The sequence below is a fragment of the Rhincodon typus genome, chromosome 29, assembly GCF_021869965.1.
Source record: "Rhincodon typus isolate 14 chromosome 29, sRhiTyp1.1, whole genome shotgun sequence".
Classification (NCBI taxonomy): Eukaryota; Metazoa; Chordata; class Chondrichthyes; order Orectolobiformes; family Rhincodontidae; genus Rhincodon; species Rhincodon typus.
Genome location: NC_063360.1, coordinates 15,229,297 through 15,245,527, shown reverse-complemented (window position 1 = coordinate 15,245,527; position 16,231 = coordinate 15,229,297). Strand labels below are relative to the sequence as shown.

The following is a 16,231-nucleotide window of genomic DNA, read 5'->3' as shown; positions in this document are numbered from 1 at the left end:
CCCAAGTCCAGACTCTAGGCCTACCATAGTCTGGAGTCTTCGCTCTGGGCACCGTCATCACTGTAGCCAACCAATACCAGTCCAGTTTCCCCATGATATTAGAAGATGAAGAGAAAAGAGAAAGAAAAGACAAATGAAGGAAAAAATGTAGTAAAAGTAAACTGAGCAGAAGAGCTCTGGGCTGCTGGGTTTAGGAGCCCGCGTGCTGCGTTGCATACCGCCATCTTGAGAAGAGATCACAAATACTGCATAACTTTGCCATTTTGACCTTTATTTGTTTCAGATTTCCGCATCTGCAGTGTTTTGCTTTTGATTTAATTAATCTTTCTTTCTTTCTTTCTGTCTCTCCCCTTCCCTGACCCCTCAGCCTTTTTTTCCTTCTGCATGGTGTATGGTTGCATGTCACATGTTCTCTCATGGTTTTCTATCTTGAGTATAGCATTTATTTATTGGCACTTTAATTGGTTGTAATGGGAAAAATAGTGTGAGTAAAGAAAATTGGTTTCCACCCTGTTGTTAGACTGATTCTAAATGACCTGATTCTTCAAATGCCTAAGTCACTTTGATCCAAGGAATGCTGTTATCTTCCCCAGGTTCTGGTGGTGATGCTGCAACTCTGTAAATATAGGCATTGCAATGGTCACTGCTTCTTGGATTGCATTTTGTTGACATATCTGCTTCTTATGTATATGTTCCAGAGAATTTCAGTGCATTTTATTTTTCTAGGAACTCTGGACTGAATTGGAGCCAAGCTTCACTAGCGGCCACATTGACTATAGATGGAGAGCTGTGTTCAAAGATCTCACTGTATAAGTGTATGTATATTTTGTATAATTTGTAAAAAGGTAGTTGTACCTGTTACGAGTTATTGATTCCAGATGTGAACGTTTGCAATTATGACTACATTAAGAAGGTTTTGTAATTCTATCTTGAATACTGCTGTTGACCGTAAGGCCTTTCAGTCATGCTGCTGCTGAGGTTAGGATATGCATGCATAAAATAAAATCCCAACATGTAAGGCAGGATCAATAGTTTACGCAAAACAGATCATGGCTTGGAATATATCTCTAATACGGCACCTAATGATATATCATCTTAGGAGGTGTGCTGACTCAATGAAAAGTTTCAGAGCACAGGCTTTTACATTATTGCACTTGCACTGGATATGATCTGAAATCTGTACTGCTTAAGACTGAAAATTTAACTGCCTTGACCCTCAGTTAATTCCAACCTGAAACGTATTCCAAGATACCTGCTATTTTATCATTTCACGTTAGTTTCTAATTCACTTGCAAATTAACTTTCTGTGCTTTGCAGGAGGATGTTATGTATTGAAATACAATTATGTGATTTGGTCAGTGATTTTGGACCACCATGGTATTTATTCTACTTGAAGTCATCTTTGTGTCACTGAGGTACACAACAGTCATACTCTGTATCCTTTTCTTTTGAACCAAGATCACTCCAACCCCACAGCCCACAATTTTCATTTCTGTCAGCCCATTTGGTCACCTTGTGTATCTGATGGTAATGTACTTGAGGAATCCATTTTAATAACTACTTGTAGAGTCTTTGGTCAGTAAACAGTACATCTGTTACTACGTGCACAATTTTGTGCAGTTCTATCAGCTCTGCAATATGGGTTTGGTGGTGAAGGGTGAGAATTATAGGTTAACTTGTATAATGTGTAATATCTTCATGACCTATTTTCAAGTGATAATCTTCTTTGTATAATCCCTCCTAACCTAATTCCACTAATTTAATGTGCCCTGTGCTGTATCGTGTTCTGTCTGCCCTTTCCACCCCCCAAATGACATGAATACAAAAGTTCTCCAATAAATACAATTAAATTAACATTGACCATTATTTGTTAAACTGGATTCAGAATTGGTTGTAATACCTATTAATGCCAATGGCCTGGAAGAGTCTGGTTTGAGAGTCAAGTTTTAAAGGATAATTATTGATTAAAGAAAACTGTGCATTACGTTTTTGACTAAGTTCAATTTTTATGACATTTGCAATTGTTAGTTGAGTCCTTCACTTTTCCCACCTTTCAGTGTTATAGAACTGTTTGTCTTTGTCAGGTTAACTGGATCTAGGACCATGTCCTAGTTTTGCTACACCTTTCTTCTCTAGTGTTCATCATGTTTGGTAGTACAATAGTTAATTTTTGATGGGAATTGATTTTTTTCTCTCATCTGTTTTCTATTTTCTTAGCCCTTGATTTTTAGAAGGTTATTGGTCCAAGTCTTATGCATGAGCGCACACAAGGCTGACCTTTCAGCCCAATGTTGTAACAAATAAAAGTATTATATTAATAGGTTGTTTGGAGAGTTGAAGAAAAACAGGGCTGTGAGTGCAAAGTATAACAGTAAGAAATTCCTTAAGCATTTTATCTGTGAGAGGTTATTCAGAAAAGAACTGGGAGACTTCACAATGTAAATAGATTTAAACTATGACCTGCTTAAGATAGTAAACTTTCTGCTTGATTAAAGTTATCAATCCCAGCCTGGCTGAAAGTTTTTATATTGGAATAGATGGAATTTAGCCCGGCATGCTAAATAGAATAGCTGTGTAATTGAAGATGTGACATTGGCAATCATTGAGGGTGTTGATAGACAAAAATGAGAGACCATGAGATTTCAAACGGGTTAACATGATTTCCATATTTAAATATATTTTTATTCTCTTAAAGTAGTCAACCAGAGTTTATGAAAACCAGTCAGGAGGCCCCAAAGCCAAAAACTATTTGCACCGCTGCCAGTCTGTGTCTCCTTCCAACAATGAGATTTTGCTAAGAGGTAGGGATATGTTTGAAGAGGTTTGGGTCCTGGTAACAGTCTGAATGTAGTAATTTCTTCAAATAAACAAAGTGAGGCAGACTTTGCCTCCTTTGTGCATCAGATTTTAAGAGCGATGAGGAAATTCACCTCTTCAATTGTATATGAAAGTGGTAGACCAAGAATAATGAGGGGAAGGGGAGAGTGAAACAGCAAAAATGGGCAATGTCTTTACACCACTTGAAGGAAAAAAGATACTGGAGTTTTGAAATAGTGAAGATAACAGAAAAGCAGTGAAGGAAGATGAGAATATCACTTGGGCAGTGAGACACCAAGGATCAGTTAGAAAACTGAATTGCAATTCATTTTTGGAAATGAGAATAAATAAAACAGTGAAGACTTGGAATTATAATAATAGGAGAAAAGTAAATAATAAACAATAGCTTGAGCGAGGACATGATTGAAGGTTGGAAAGAGAAGATAACATCAGTGAAGGAGTGTGAAATATTGAAAGAACTGAAGATAACTGAAACAAGACAGAGATCATGTTGTTTGTTCATACTTCATTCTTGTTTGAAAGTTTATAAGTGTTGAAGTCACCCAATCCTGTTACGCTATATTTATTTATTCTGTATAATACATCAATTTACATCGAACAATGCCAGAATTACTCATGATCTTGATATATTAATACATCTGTATAACATTATGTACACATATGCACATTTTACAACTCAATCTGCAGTCTGCATACTTTCCTTTAGGGAGTGACTTTTTAAATCCATTTTCCAAACCAACACTTTACTTGCATGGTATGGGGTTTTTGAAATGATTGCTACTGATCCCATTGCTTCCGGATCTCCTGAGGATGCTGGTTTCTCACCTCAGGAACCAGTCATTATGCAAAACTGCCATGGTTATGGTTCCTTGCCTTGTACAATTCTGAATGAGGGGTTGATAATGGGTTAATGGCACCCACAGCTTCCAGCGACCATGTCATCATATTGTTTCAGGACCACATTTTCATCATCATCAAAATAGAGAAGATTAATGGAGAAAAGTTTGTCTGGGATACAGCACGGAGAAGCTACATCATTGGCTAGCTTAAGAGCATTGATAATGGACTGGACAGTGGCATGGTTGGTAGGTCTCATATTTTGGCCCAGTGGGAAGACGCATGCTCCTTTACAATGATAAGCATTGTACCCTCGAGGGGAGATAATCCAACCAGACCAGCCGATCTCTTCAAAGTCTACATATAGATGATGCCTCTGACATGCTTGGAAATGCAAGGACCTTGTGTTCCGGTTCTGGCTTGCTTTGTTCTGAAGTGTTCCGTGAGAGAGAAATGGAATCTCTGTGGCCATATCTGTAAGTGTGGCGTATAATGAGTTAAGTCATCTCATGTATTCAGGGGCCATTTAAAAACAAAAATCTTTACTTTCCCTCAAGATATCAGCACCATCTGTTAAAAAGCAAATGTTGCAGATTTTGGACATTGAGTATTTCCAGCATCTTTCTATTGGCTTGCTTTTGGAGAAGGAAATAAAGTTCATTTGACCTGAATCTTGTACTGCATTTCAAAGGAGACTGTCAGACTTAAGTATCTGAGATAGCAGGAACTGCAGATGCTGGAGAATCTGAGATAACAAGGTGCAGAGTTGGATGAACACAGCAGGCCAAGCAGCATCAGAGGAGCAGGAAGGCTGACGTTTCAGGCCTAGACCCTTATTAATGACCTATGTATTGAGTGTGTCAGCAAGGATTTAATTCTTTTTAATTCTCATACTTAGTGTCACCATGACTGAAACCAGTTTTTGGATCCTGCTGTGCTGGATTATGGTAATACTTCAAGTGAGAAATCTTTACATTTGTTAGCTTAATCTCAAACAAGCATTACTATAGGGAGGTAGAGGGAGAGAATAGCTTTGACCTTTACATCTGTTATTGATCTGAAATCTCTACTGCAGGTGAGTAGACCTACCTTTGAGAGTGCTAACAACTTAAACCAACCATGGGTTTACCAAATACATTAGCTCTCTGGCTCAAAACAGTCAAGTTATAGAACAATTCTAGTGCACATCTGGCAGAAAATTTACTGTTTGGAAAATCTAGGTCACTGTGTTGCAGTCATGCTTTCAAACTCTTCCCAGCTAACCCTGTAAATGACTCATTCGGCTTCCTTGCTCTTTCTGGCATGGTATTACCTTCCAGTCAGTGCACGTTGACTGTTACAACTGACTTTACTCCAGTTCCTGTTTTGTAGTAAGTCTTTAAAGTAGTAGAGAATGAACCCTGTTGTCAGTCAATTCACCCAATGTAAAACCATATAACTTTCCCTCACTGTGAACAGTTTGACAGTACTTTGATGTATTTGCAGTAGATGGACTGTAGCTGTTCAGGGTGGCACCTCACCATCTTAGGGCAGTTAGGGGTGGGCAACAAATGCTTGTTTTGCAAGTGACACTTGAAGCCCATGAAATGTTTTAAAAAAAATGTTAGTTCTCCAGTGCTTCACCCAATCCGCCGAGCATTAGTTGTCTCTTCAGAGTTAAATTTTGTTATTAAGCCAACATCCTCTGGATGTGGGTTAGATGCAGAAGTAATTTAGAATTTTAAAAAGCCAATAAATATCTGCATGGAATGTAGGGGTATTAATTAGGATTAAAAGTAAATAGCTACCGCGTAAGGTGAAGGAAAATGAATTGGCTATCCTGTCCTTTTATAGTAGTAAGATGATTGCACTGTTTTATAGTTTTTCTCTACCTCAGTCTGGCAGTCCTGAGTGTAAGTAATTTAGTCTGAAATAATGTAACAAGTTAGGAGCTAAAGCTATAACTTTCCATGGTGTGTACAGCTGAGCACAATACGGATGGATGTGTGAAGCCTTCAAGCCATCAGGAATTTAAAGTTCATTACTTTTTATATAAATGAATAGAATTACAGTTTTGACTCTTAAATGAATTTGAAAGAAGACCATCCATAAGGGACCTAACTGAGATTGAAACCAACTAGTTGAAGCATGATTCTTATGAGAGCTTTCTGTACATGTGTTTACAGCGATAAGGTGGATCATCATCTTTGGTGCCAATCATAAGGACTTCACCTTTTAATGACGAGGAAGTGGTAATTCCTCTCCTCTCCTCATCCGTGAAGAGGACCAGCATTGGTTGCTTGCTGCTGTGATGGTCTGTCCCTGTGGCAAAGCGGACAAAATGATTGTTTGTCTGCTGCCCAGTCAGAGTTTGCACGATGACCATCAAGCCCTTGTTGCTCTTTTTATCGTGTGTCCATGCGTACACCTGCACAAATAAAGAAATCTTTCATCATCTAATGCAGCAAGTGTTTCACACAGAGTAGGGTTCTTCTGTTGTATCTCCTGAACCACTGTTAAGTCAACTGAGGCAGATGTCAGATACAGAACAAAACTCCCTTTTCTCATTCCAAGTTACGTGCCTTCACCTTCAATCTCGGAACAGTAGATCCTGCTGCACCACAGTGAGATTTCCATTTTTTTGCTTGCAAGACAGACATATCTGAGGTTATTGGGCCTAATGTTGCTTACCCATCTAGAACAAGGAAATTCCTGATTAAGTTGTCAATATTTTTGAAAGACAAGTTTTTGACCTCCATTACTTAAATACCTATTCAGTTTGTGTGATGTTCATATCGCTCTTGTTTTGCACCATTTTAAAATCTGTGTTCTTGTTTTAGTATCCTAGCATACATTGGATTAATTTTATCAAATATATTGTTTAAAATCATTAAATTTATGCAAGGCCCAAGGCACCACTTCAAGGTTTAAAAAGTCATTCCTGAGGAACTCAATTGTTGTGGATCAATCTCGTGACTTTACTTTCTACCATTCCTGTAGATTAAATATTCCCTTTCCTTCTTTAAAACCAAAACAGTGCTGAACATGGCTTCAGATCAGGATGCTATTTATTTTACAGTTTTAGCGCTATACTTTCTGACATAATTGGTTACAGAATATAACTAAGCATTCTGTTTTCTTATAGTTAATGGTTTACCATGTTGTGAAGAGACTCTGTTGTTGCTCTGTCTTTCTGCTTTACCTTACCCTATTCAACAGTCTTAGGAAATTTATTTTTCAATCACCCTTGCAGCCTTGAGGTGAGAATTAATTTGGTGCCAAATCATAGTTGGATACCTGCTATAGAGCCACAGATGATAATCCAGTCTAGTTTACAGTCTAATTAGTTTGATTATTTCTATACAGCATTGACTGACATGAGCTCTTTATCCTCTCTTAGACCTATAAATTTGTTAATGTGGCTCATTACACCACATCACAGCTGGCATCTGTATGCTGGTTGGTCTGCACAATGTGCCCCAGCATATTGGTAAAGGCTGAAGTATGGTGTGGTTACTGTACAAATAAAATAGCGTAACAAATAAGAATTATAATATTGTCATGTGTGTAACCAGGAGAAACATCTTCCTAACTTGTAACCCGTCAAGGTATAACAAGATTCTGTGCATTTGCTACAATATATTTTTCTACTTTATACTAAAAGGACTGTAAAGTTTAACTTTTAAAAGTTCTTTATTTTTCTATTTTGTAGTTAGATACCTTTGTATCTGAGATGGGGACTTTGTATACTTTACACTGTACTCCTGTATTTGTGTACTTGAGTACACATGACAATTCTAAGTTACTCCTAGAAATCTAACCAGCATTAGTTCACTTACTGCTGCTGATATAGCAGCTGTAGGTTTGATTATTCTCACAGCTGTAATAATCAATACCAGTACATAGATGTTTCTGCAGAACAGGTCATTCAGCTTTTGAATGGCGGGTTCTCGGAGCAGTCCAGTCAGTCCCACTCCCCCGTTTGATCCCTAGCTATACGATTTCCTTTGAAAATCATTGGTTGTTTCCATGTCTACCACACTCAGAGGCAGCACGTTTCTGGCTATTACCACTAATTGGGTTTTAAAAAGTTTTCTTCTCATTCTTCTGTGTTCCCTAGACCTTGTACCACCAGCTAAGGGGAAGTGTTTGTATTTTCTTAGCTTATTTAATCAAATTGGGATCTTAATTCCTCTATCATTTCCAAGGAGAACAGCCCAAGCCTTTGCAATCTACTTTGTAAATAATCTCCTCTGTACCCTCTTAATGGCCTTCCCATCTTTTAAGTGAGATGACTAGAACTGGACACTACTGTAGTTGTGGCCTAACCAGAGCATTGCAAAGATTGAGTGTAACCTCCTGTAGGTTTAATGTAGGACTTTCAAAGAGCTGATAGAAAAAGAAGTGTTTGCGGAAACATAGACCATTTAAAATAATTTACTTTTTGCGGTTCATCTGATCTTATTAAGATTGTGGAGGCCTTCCAACAGGAAAATCTATTTCCTTCACAGATTATTCTATACTAATATTGCAAAGTCCTGTCCAAGCCGCTCACTATCCTGACATGGAAATATATTGCCATTCCTTCACTGAGACTGGATCAAAATCCTAGTCTTCCATCCCTAATAACGTTTTGGGTCTATTAGTACGTCATGCCAAATGATTATGGCAACAGTTTGTGGGTAATGGTACAAGTCAACATGGTGTCTATTGCAACTTGAGAGGGCATAGTGACTAGTGATCGTGTGGCTGTGGTCATGTTTCAAAAATTAATCCTATAACTATTATTGAATGTTATGGTGCAATGTAACTTACAGCCTGGGTGATTGTGAAGACCTCCCATGTGCTGTCATGCACTGCCAGTACTCTGGATGACAGCAATCGTTGTCCCTCTGCTGTAGATGTGTTACTACTGTCCAGTATCTGGTAGACACTGACCTAAAATAGAGTTTACAGCTCAGACAAGTTGTTACAGCTAATTATATTTCAAACAAAGAAAACAATCAGTGAAATCATTGCACTGCTCCTGACTGTTAGTGATTTCTACATTCATGTACATCATTGATGCAAAAACTGTCTTATTTCCTACGTGGTGCAGCGGTGCACACTGAAGTGGTAGCATATTTGCTTACCTCCCACCTAACTCCTGTCTGAGAAGCTATCCCATCGTTATGTACAACCAATTAATTAGAAACTACAGTTATGAAGGACTCGTAATTACTGAGCTTGGATTGATTCATTTCTTAGTTCTGCCTTCTTTCCTGTCAGATACTTTGGGAGAGGAGAGAGAAGGTGCAAAATCGAAGTTAGGCGCAATCTTCACATTTTTGTGTTGTCTATCACGCTAATTTCCAACCAGTCTCGCTGGTGTATATAAAACGTGGCAGAATCAGTGTAAACAACTGGGGTCCGATGATCATATTCAGATATTTCTTTTCTGAAGTATAGCAGCTGATGTTTTTGGTCAGTTCCTCATTCATATATAGAACGTACACTTAACACTTTTGGGGTCAAGTATAACATTGTGGAAATGGGTGATTGAGAACGAGCAGCCTCTCATATCTATTTGGAAATAATAACGGAGAATACTGTTAAACGGCCCTGTCAATTCACCCACGGTGGGAGGACTTCTTAGACTGCAGAGAAAGACTTCTGGATCTTTGTTTTTCCGAGTGTTTTCGGAATTACGTTCTCACTTCTGTGCCCCTTTGAATTTCTTTCCGGCTTACTTGCCTCTGCCACTCTCGCTTTCTTCGACTTCAAGACAGTCTGAGAGAAACTGTGTTCTCTCCCTTACTGTGGGTTAGTGTCGATCTGAAGGGCCTTGCACCGCTCTTACCTGACAGAAATGTTGCCTGTGATACAGTGTGTCCCGAAAGAGTCGACCTCTCAATTTGAAGAGATGCAGCTTAGCGGAAAGAACGGTTTCGCTTTTAGCCACACTGGACAGGTTGAAAAAGAACTGGAGTTGCTGACTGCGACCTGGGAAAGAAAAGATGCAAAGATGAGCAAGGAAAGGCTGGGGTTATCAATAACTAACACTTAACGCGACTTGGCACAGTTAGGCTCTCACTTCTATCCAGGAAGCTGCGCACCGTGTTTCCCACTAGTAGATCGGGTTGCTTAGTCACTCCGTCCACGTCTGCCACAGCGTTGTAAAGGTCCAGCATATACTGAGGGGGCTGGCGGGCCCTGTGAGGGGACTGCGGGGCGTCCACCATCCCGAACACCTCTAGCAGCTTCTTTAGAGCCTGGGAGCGGACTTGCTGGTTGTGACCAGGCAGACTTGCAGCGCAACTCGGCCGCAGAGATATGAGCAGGAGCAGTAGCGAAGTTCCGAGTCTAGAGCACATGGCACACCGTCAGCCGGGAGTGGGCAGTGGAACAGCGGTCACCGAGGCAGCCGCAATATAATGGAAACCCAACCCCCAGTGCAGCCCATTAGAGTGGAATATGCAAACGGACAATTAGTGAGTGTGAGGGGTTCGGCCTCTCCTGCTAACGAGGTGTGACTCCAAAGCCAGGAAGGACCTTGCTGCTCAACTGTAATACACATTGACCCGGCCTCACATGGAGGACCTCCCTCCCGATTGTACTGACACGGTCGGGGCCACTTTCTAAACCCTTGCGTGATTAATTTTCGCTAATGAAACCATTAACTGTACAAACAGGTTGCTGACATCCCTGACAGGGACAAGGTCAGAGAAATAGCTTTGGAAGAAGTGTTAAAGAGTGGAAAGGGAAAATAAAACTCCAGAAAGACTGGATTAGCAAAATACCTTAGGTCAGAGAGATATAAGATGTTTAATTAGAAACTGTTGGGATAAGGGCAAAGCTGAGTCCAGCTGTTGTGATGGTAGTATGTAGATACTGTGATGTAAAACGAATGGATCGTTTCTTTCGCAAAGCCTACAAGCAATTGCTGTTCAGGTGGGCCCTACAGAAACATAAAGTATGAGGAACCTGTGGGACAACATTCTGTTGCATTTCACATGTAACAACAAGTGTAATGACATTCGGTCCATCGTGTATAGGAAGAACTTTTGAATGAAGGACAATTTTTTTTTGTAAGGAAGGAGAAAAGATACAAATCTGCATACTCTTCTGCAATAGGGGGGATTACAGTGTCAGCCTACTTAGTCTAAAGAAAGTGCCAGATTGCAATGTGCCCTTTCACCTCCTTTGGTTTTCCATGTCTTTTCATCTACCCTGGGCTTCCTTTACTCAAGTGCACTGGAGCATTCAAGTGGGTTGTATTAACATTAGATGGGAAATGAAAACCTGTATAATGCCATTCACAGTGCAAAACTCCTTTTACAGCTAAGGAAGTACATTTGAAGGCCTTTTGGTGGCGTGACTGGCAATGTACTGGTAGCAAGAACCTGGCAACAGATCATCTCATTTAATATTACTGGTTGAAGGATATATATTGGTCAGTTATTGGGAGCTGTTCTTAGGGTAGTAGAGACTGTTATGTCCACCTGAGAATAGATACAGGGCTCTATCTTTTATATCTCAGGTGGAAAATATAACTGTGCAGCAATCCCTGAGTACTGCAATGGAGTGAGACTTGAGCCTACAATCTCATGACTCAGAAGAGAGAGTACTACCACTGAGCCATAGCGGATGCCAGGTGATAGCGCTGCAGTTGTAAAAGTGAAGCATCTAATGTGATTGTGCAGTGGTTGAGGTGTTAGCATGATTTGTCTACCTGAAACTTGTTGGTCTTCCAGTGTAAAGAGTTGACCTTAACTGAGTGTTGCAGACTGGCACATTCCACGTCCCAGGACTATGTGATGAGGGATGCGCTAAAGCTTGGGGCAGCTGCCACCTAGATGCAGTGAAAAAAAACCACAGTCTGAGATCTTCCTGCTGAAGTATAACGAGAGGTGTTCAGTTATCAGATCCTCTTGGTACCTCAGAATGAAATAGTTTTTTGCATTTGTAGAAGATGCCTTTTTTGCAACAGTGGAGAATCTTTGACAAATGTCAAAGTTTCATTTGTTTGTTTATCTCTGCACGGACTGTACAGAATTGATTTAGAATATTTGTATATACTTCTGGACAATTTTTATGAATAAAGTGTATATTTTGAAAAGTGGTTCAGGTGATAGCTCATTACAGACATGCAGTAACAGCACAAAAGGAAAATATTGTGCACAGTAGAAATTGGTCTCAAAAACAAAGTGCTGGAAACAGCAGATCTGGCAGCATCTTGTGACCATAAATTGCTAATGAATGGCTGATCATTTCTTTGGATTAAGATCAAGAATGAACATTACTGCTTTCAGTTTATGCTACTTGGCTTTCTAAAAACTTTTTTTATATTTATGCTTCAAAGTGTTATTTACAAAGGCTTAAATTACTTCTTTGAATATATCTGTGGAAGTAGTGATTTGTTAAGGTGAGAGGGCTCCAGGGGCAGCAAAGAAAAAGTAAAGCAAGAGAGAACAATAGCTAGATCATAAAGACAAACAAAAACCTGACAACAAACTAAAAGGTATGATTATACCTGAAGTAGAAAGGGGTTTGAAGAGTAGGGCTGTATGTCAGAAAGAATACAAATGAAATGGACTTCTAAAAATGTCTTTATCTCTCATGATCCTACGTCTAATGGGAAAGAACAACTTTGGACATCTGTTGTAAAAAAGTACCTCTAATGTGACAAGAATGAGAATCACTGCCTCAGAGCTATGATGAACCAATCTTCAAAGATCAGATTCAATCTGATTTGTCCTTGTATTTCTTATTCACAGATTTGCTCTCTATGGATTGTATGGCTTGGAGGTTTACACTGTTCTTATTGTTTACAGCAGGTATGCTGAGCCTTTTTACACAAGGAGCCACATTTCAATTTCTCCCTCACTTTAGGGGAGGGGGTGTAGTTTAGTGAGCAAATTTCAGAAAGATGATGTTTACCACAATAGTAAACATCATGTGAATCTCAGAAAATCCAAAGCAATAAACTAATAATTTAACTGAATAATTGAAAAAATAGTCCATTAAGAAATGCCAAGCAACAGAGCTAACCAGTAAAACCTCTCTTTTGTCCATGGAATTCAACAGTAGGAGTTGGAAGTAGGTTGTCTCCCAGTTTGGAATTTATTTTGCCCTGCAAGCCTTGTGGATAAGCTTTGCAAGGTGGAGGGTGGGAAGAAAAGGTAAAGGACAGGTGTATGTGTGTCTCAGTCTCTCTCACTGATCTACCTATCCTGAAAGATCCCCTAGTAGCTCATTAGTGAGCCTGTCAGCAGCAAACATAGGAGAAAACTGGCATCTTATTGGAGTAGCAGCTCCTAGCAGAATGTTCCAGTTACGCTTATCTTTATTTGTAAAAAGGCTCAGCATGCAATATATCTGGGCAGTTGTGGCCTGTTGGCCTAGCCTAGACAGGAATAGGCTATTTAACATCTTGAGCTTTCTTGCTATCAATTTAGGACTGATTTGGCACACTTCATTTGATGATTTTACTGAATAATCTTGACAATCTCAATTTTAAACATTGTAATTGCCCCAACATTGTAGGCTTTTGAGGAAAGGAGTGCCACATTTCAGCAAACTTGGTATGAATAAACTTTTTCCTCCTGAATGGCCAGGCAACATTTTTGAGATTGTCCTGAATTTCTCAGCCAGAGGAAATCGCTTATCTGTATCTGCAATATCAACACCAGAACTGAAATAACTCTCAATCTTTTAAACTCAAGGTAATATAAATCAACCTTTATGCAATTTGACCTCATTACTTAACCTTTTAAGCTCAAATAGTGTTTTGATTATCTGTGCTGTAACCCCTACCAGGTTAATGCATCCTAGACGCCTTGTATAGTGGATCAAATACTCATTTGTAAGCTTGCTGTCATGCAGAAGTGATCATGTTTTCTTATCATAGATCAAATCTTTTGAAAGAGATGAAATAAAGTTTCTGGGTTTCCTTTACACTGTTCACTAAGTGACAAGGAATGCTCATTCCTCACCACTTTATATAGGGTCATTTGAGGCCATTTGAAAAAAAAACATGAGAAGTGCTAAAATAGCAGATTCCCAGCAATTTCAGCATGCAAAAGAAATTTATCAGGCTAGGCTGGAGAATCTTTTTCTACTGGAAGAGTACAAGACCTTCTGTTAACCCACAGTTGGGAATAATGGCAGTGAAGAATTTACTCACTGGTAGAAGATTAGAAAATTAGGGACTTTATGACCATAACCCAGGCCTGATTTCTAATACATCTATTTGCTTCTTGCTAAACTCCACACTCCTGGCACAGCTTCATAATAGTTAGACAATTATGCCTTCATCTTAGGGAATTCCTGAGGATTGACAATGTCTGGCTTCCTGCCCAGTTTGAAAGGCTCTAGAATGCTGATTAGACCAATGTGTGATCTGCACACTCTATCATGTATGGGACAGGTGGTTCTTGAAATATTGGGTACATATTTGGAGATTTGTGTACTCTCTTCAGCACTTCAACTTCCCCTGAGCACATTCCTGGTCAAATCACTGGAAGTGCTGGCTGTCCTCATGAACTAGCCTTCTCCTTCTTCTTCAGTTACAAGCCAGGGTTTACCATGAATTGGTAGGGATGTTTGACCTTTCAGGTTAGCTTTGAGGACATTCCTCAAATGTTTCAGCCATCATCTTAGGAGACCTCTGCTATGACTGTAAGTAGCTGTAACTGGAACTCCAAGTAGAACAATTGCAATGAGGAGTCTGGTGTCAGGAATTTGAATGATGTGACCCACCAGCAGAAACTGTTCTTTAGTGATTAGCATCTTGATGCTGGGCAGGTTTACCTGCTACTAATCCATACAGATCCCAGATTTGATCCTTGGTGAGAAGAACTTTACATGGTGTTTACATGGTGTAACCAAATTAGTATAATATCCGTAACACTCATTATTGCCTCATAACTGTATTGGTCAGTGCATTGAGTTTAGGAGTTGGGAGGTCATGTTGCAGCTATACAGGACGTTGGTTAGGTCACTTTTGGAATACTACAGGAAGGATTTTGTGAAACTTGAAGGGGTTCAGAAAAGATTTACAAAGATGTTGCCAGGGTTGAGGGTTTGAGCTATAGGCAGAGTCTGAATAGGCTGGGGCTATTTTCCCTGGAGCATTGGAGGCTGGCGGAGGTGACATTATAGAGGTTTATAAAATCATGCGGGACGTGGATAAGGTGAATAAGCAAGGTATTTTCCCTGGGGTGGGGGAGTCCAAAACTAAAGGGCGTAGATGAGAGAGGAAAGATCAAAAAGGGCCTAAGGGGCAACTTTTTCACACAGAGGGTGGCATGTATATGGAATGAGCTGCCAGAGGAAGTGGTGGAGACTGGTACAATTACAACATTTAAAAGGCATCTGGATGGGTATATGAATAGGAAGGGTTTAGAGGGATGTGGGCCAAATGCTGGCAAGTGGGGCTAGATTAATTTAGGATATCTGGTCGGCATAGATGAGTTGGACCAAATTGCCTGTTTCCATGCTGTACATCTCTATGACACTAATTACTGCTGTTTGTTATATATGAATAACACCAACAGTTATAGAATGTCAAAGTTTGCAGATGACATGAAACCTAAATGTAATAAACACTGAGGAGCAATGTTTCCTCCAAGTTCTGTGGCCGTGCACACCGATCAGTGTGCCAACGCATCGACTTTTGGAATTTCAGAGTCACTGCCATTCATGAACCTTGGAGGTCTGTACAGAAGAAAAATAAGCAGAGGTATATAGCTGAGGAGGCTAGTAACAGACTTCAGAAAGGCAGACAAACTGGCAAATAGGAAGATGAAATTTAACAGAGATGTGTAAAATGATGCATTTTGCACAGGATGAATGAGGCAGTTTATAAACTCAATGCTACAATTTTAAACATTGCTTGGAAAGGTGATGGAAACAGATTCAATTTTAACATTCATTATGGAATTGAAAAAGTACCTTTACAGGGCTACGGGGAAAGAGCAGGGAAATGAGACTGATTGAATCGTTTGTTCAAAAGATTTGGCACAGGTTTAATGGGCCAAATAGTCTTGTTTGTGCTACATCATTCTGTAATTCTATGAGAATCAAGAGCAATATCTGCCAAATATTTCTTGACAAAAGAGAACACTGTGCATTTTTCTGGAAGAAAACCTTTAAGCACTTCTCTTTTCACCTAATTATATTACTTCAAAGACTAGTCAGCAATTTGTTCTTTCTCTTCAGATATTCATATTAAAATCCAGCCCAGGAAAAGGGGAAATTTCATCTCTCTGTCAGGGATATGGAGCAGTTTAGCCCTAATTCTTAGTGTCTCCATTCAATCTGGTTCAAATTGGTAATCTCACTCAGAAATTTGGACATCAGAAATAACAGTTGAGGGTGATCTGAGGTTAAGGTAATGATAGTAATAAAGGAGATAGTAAGAACTGCTGATGCTGGAGTCAGAGATAACACAGTGTGGAGCTTGAGGGACACAGCAGGCCAGACAGCATCAGAGGAGCAGGAAAGCTGACGTTTCGGGTCGGGGCCCTTGTTCAGAAATGTTCTTCAGAAAACCCGATTTCTGAAGAGGGGTCCTGACCCGAAATGTCAGCTTTCC

At 39.6% G+C, this 16,231-nt stretch overlaps 2 protein-coding genes across 5 annotated transcripts in view; one reads left to right on the top strand and one right to left on the bottom strand.

Annotated features, from left to right (window-relative positions):
• The window catches only part of pole4 (polymerase (DNA-directed), epsilon 4, accessory subunit), a 30,757-nt gene that overhangs the window by 10,320 nt on the left and 4,206 nt on the right, over window positions 1-16,231 (top strand). For 2 of the 4 annotated variants that reach the window (XM_020532443.2, XM_048613981.1), the window contains exon 5: window positions 727-1,984. In XM_020532443.2, coding sequence (XP_020388032.2) covers window positions 727-740 — 14 coding nt within the window. In that variant the 3' untranslated portion in view covers window positions 741-1,984. Of the gene's footprint in view, window positions 1-726; window positions 1,985-16,231 lie in introns of those variants that run through there. The other 2 variants (XR_007265103.1, XR_007265104.1) reach the window with 2 other exon arrangements.
• On the bottom strand, window positions 3,507-10,090 carry LOC109933449 (anti-dorsalizing morphogenic protein). The gene is made up of 5 exons (XM_020532436.2): window positions 9,728-10,090; window positions 9,494-9,636; window positions 8,470-8,592; window positions 5,887-6,082; window positions 3,507-4,149 (listed from the first exon to the last, which is right to left on the bottom strand). The coding sequence occupies exons 1-5, from the start codon at window positions 10,005-10,007 to the stop codon at window positions 3,746-3,748; spliced, it is 1,146 nt and encodes a 381-aa protein (XP_020388025.2). The 5' UTR covers window positions 10,008-10,090; the 3' UTR covers window positions 3,507-3,745.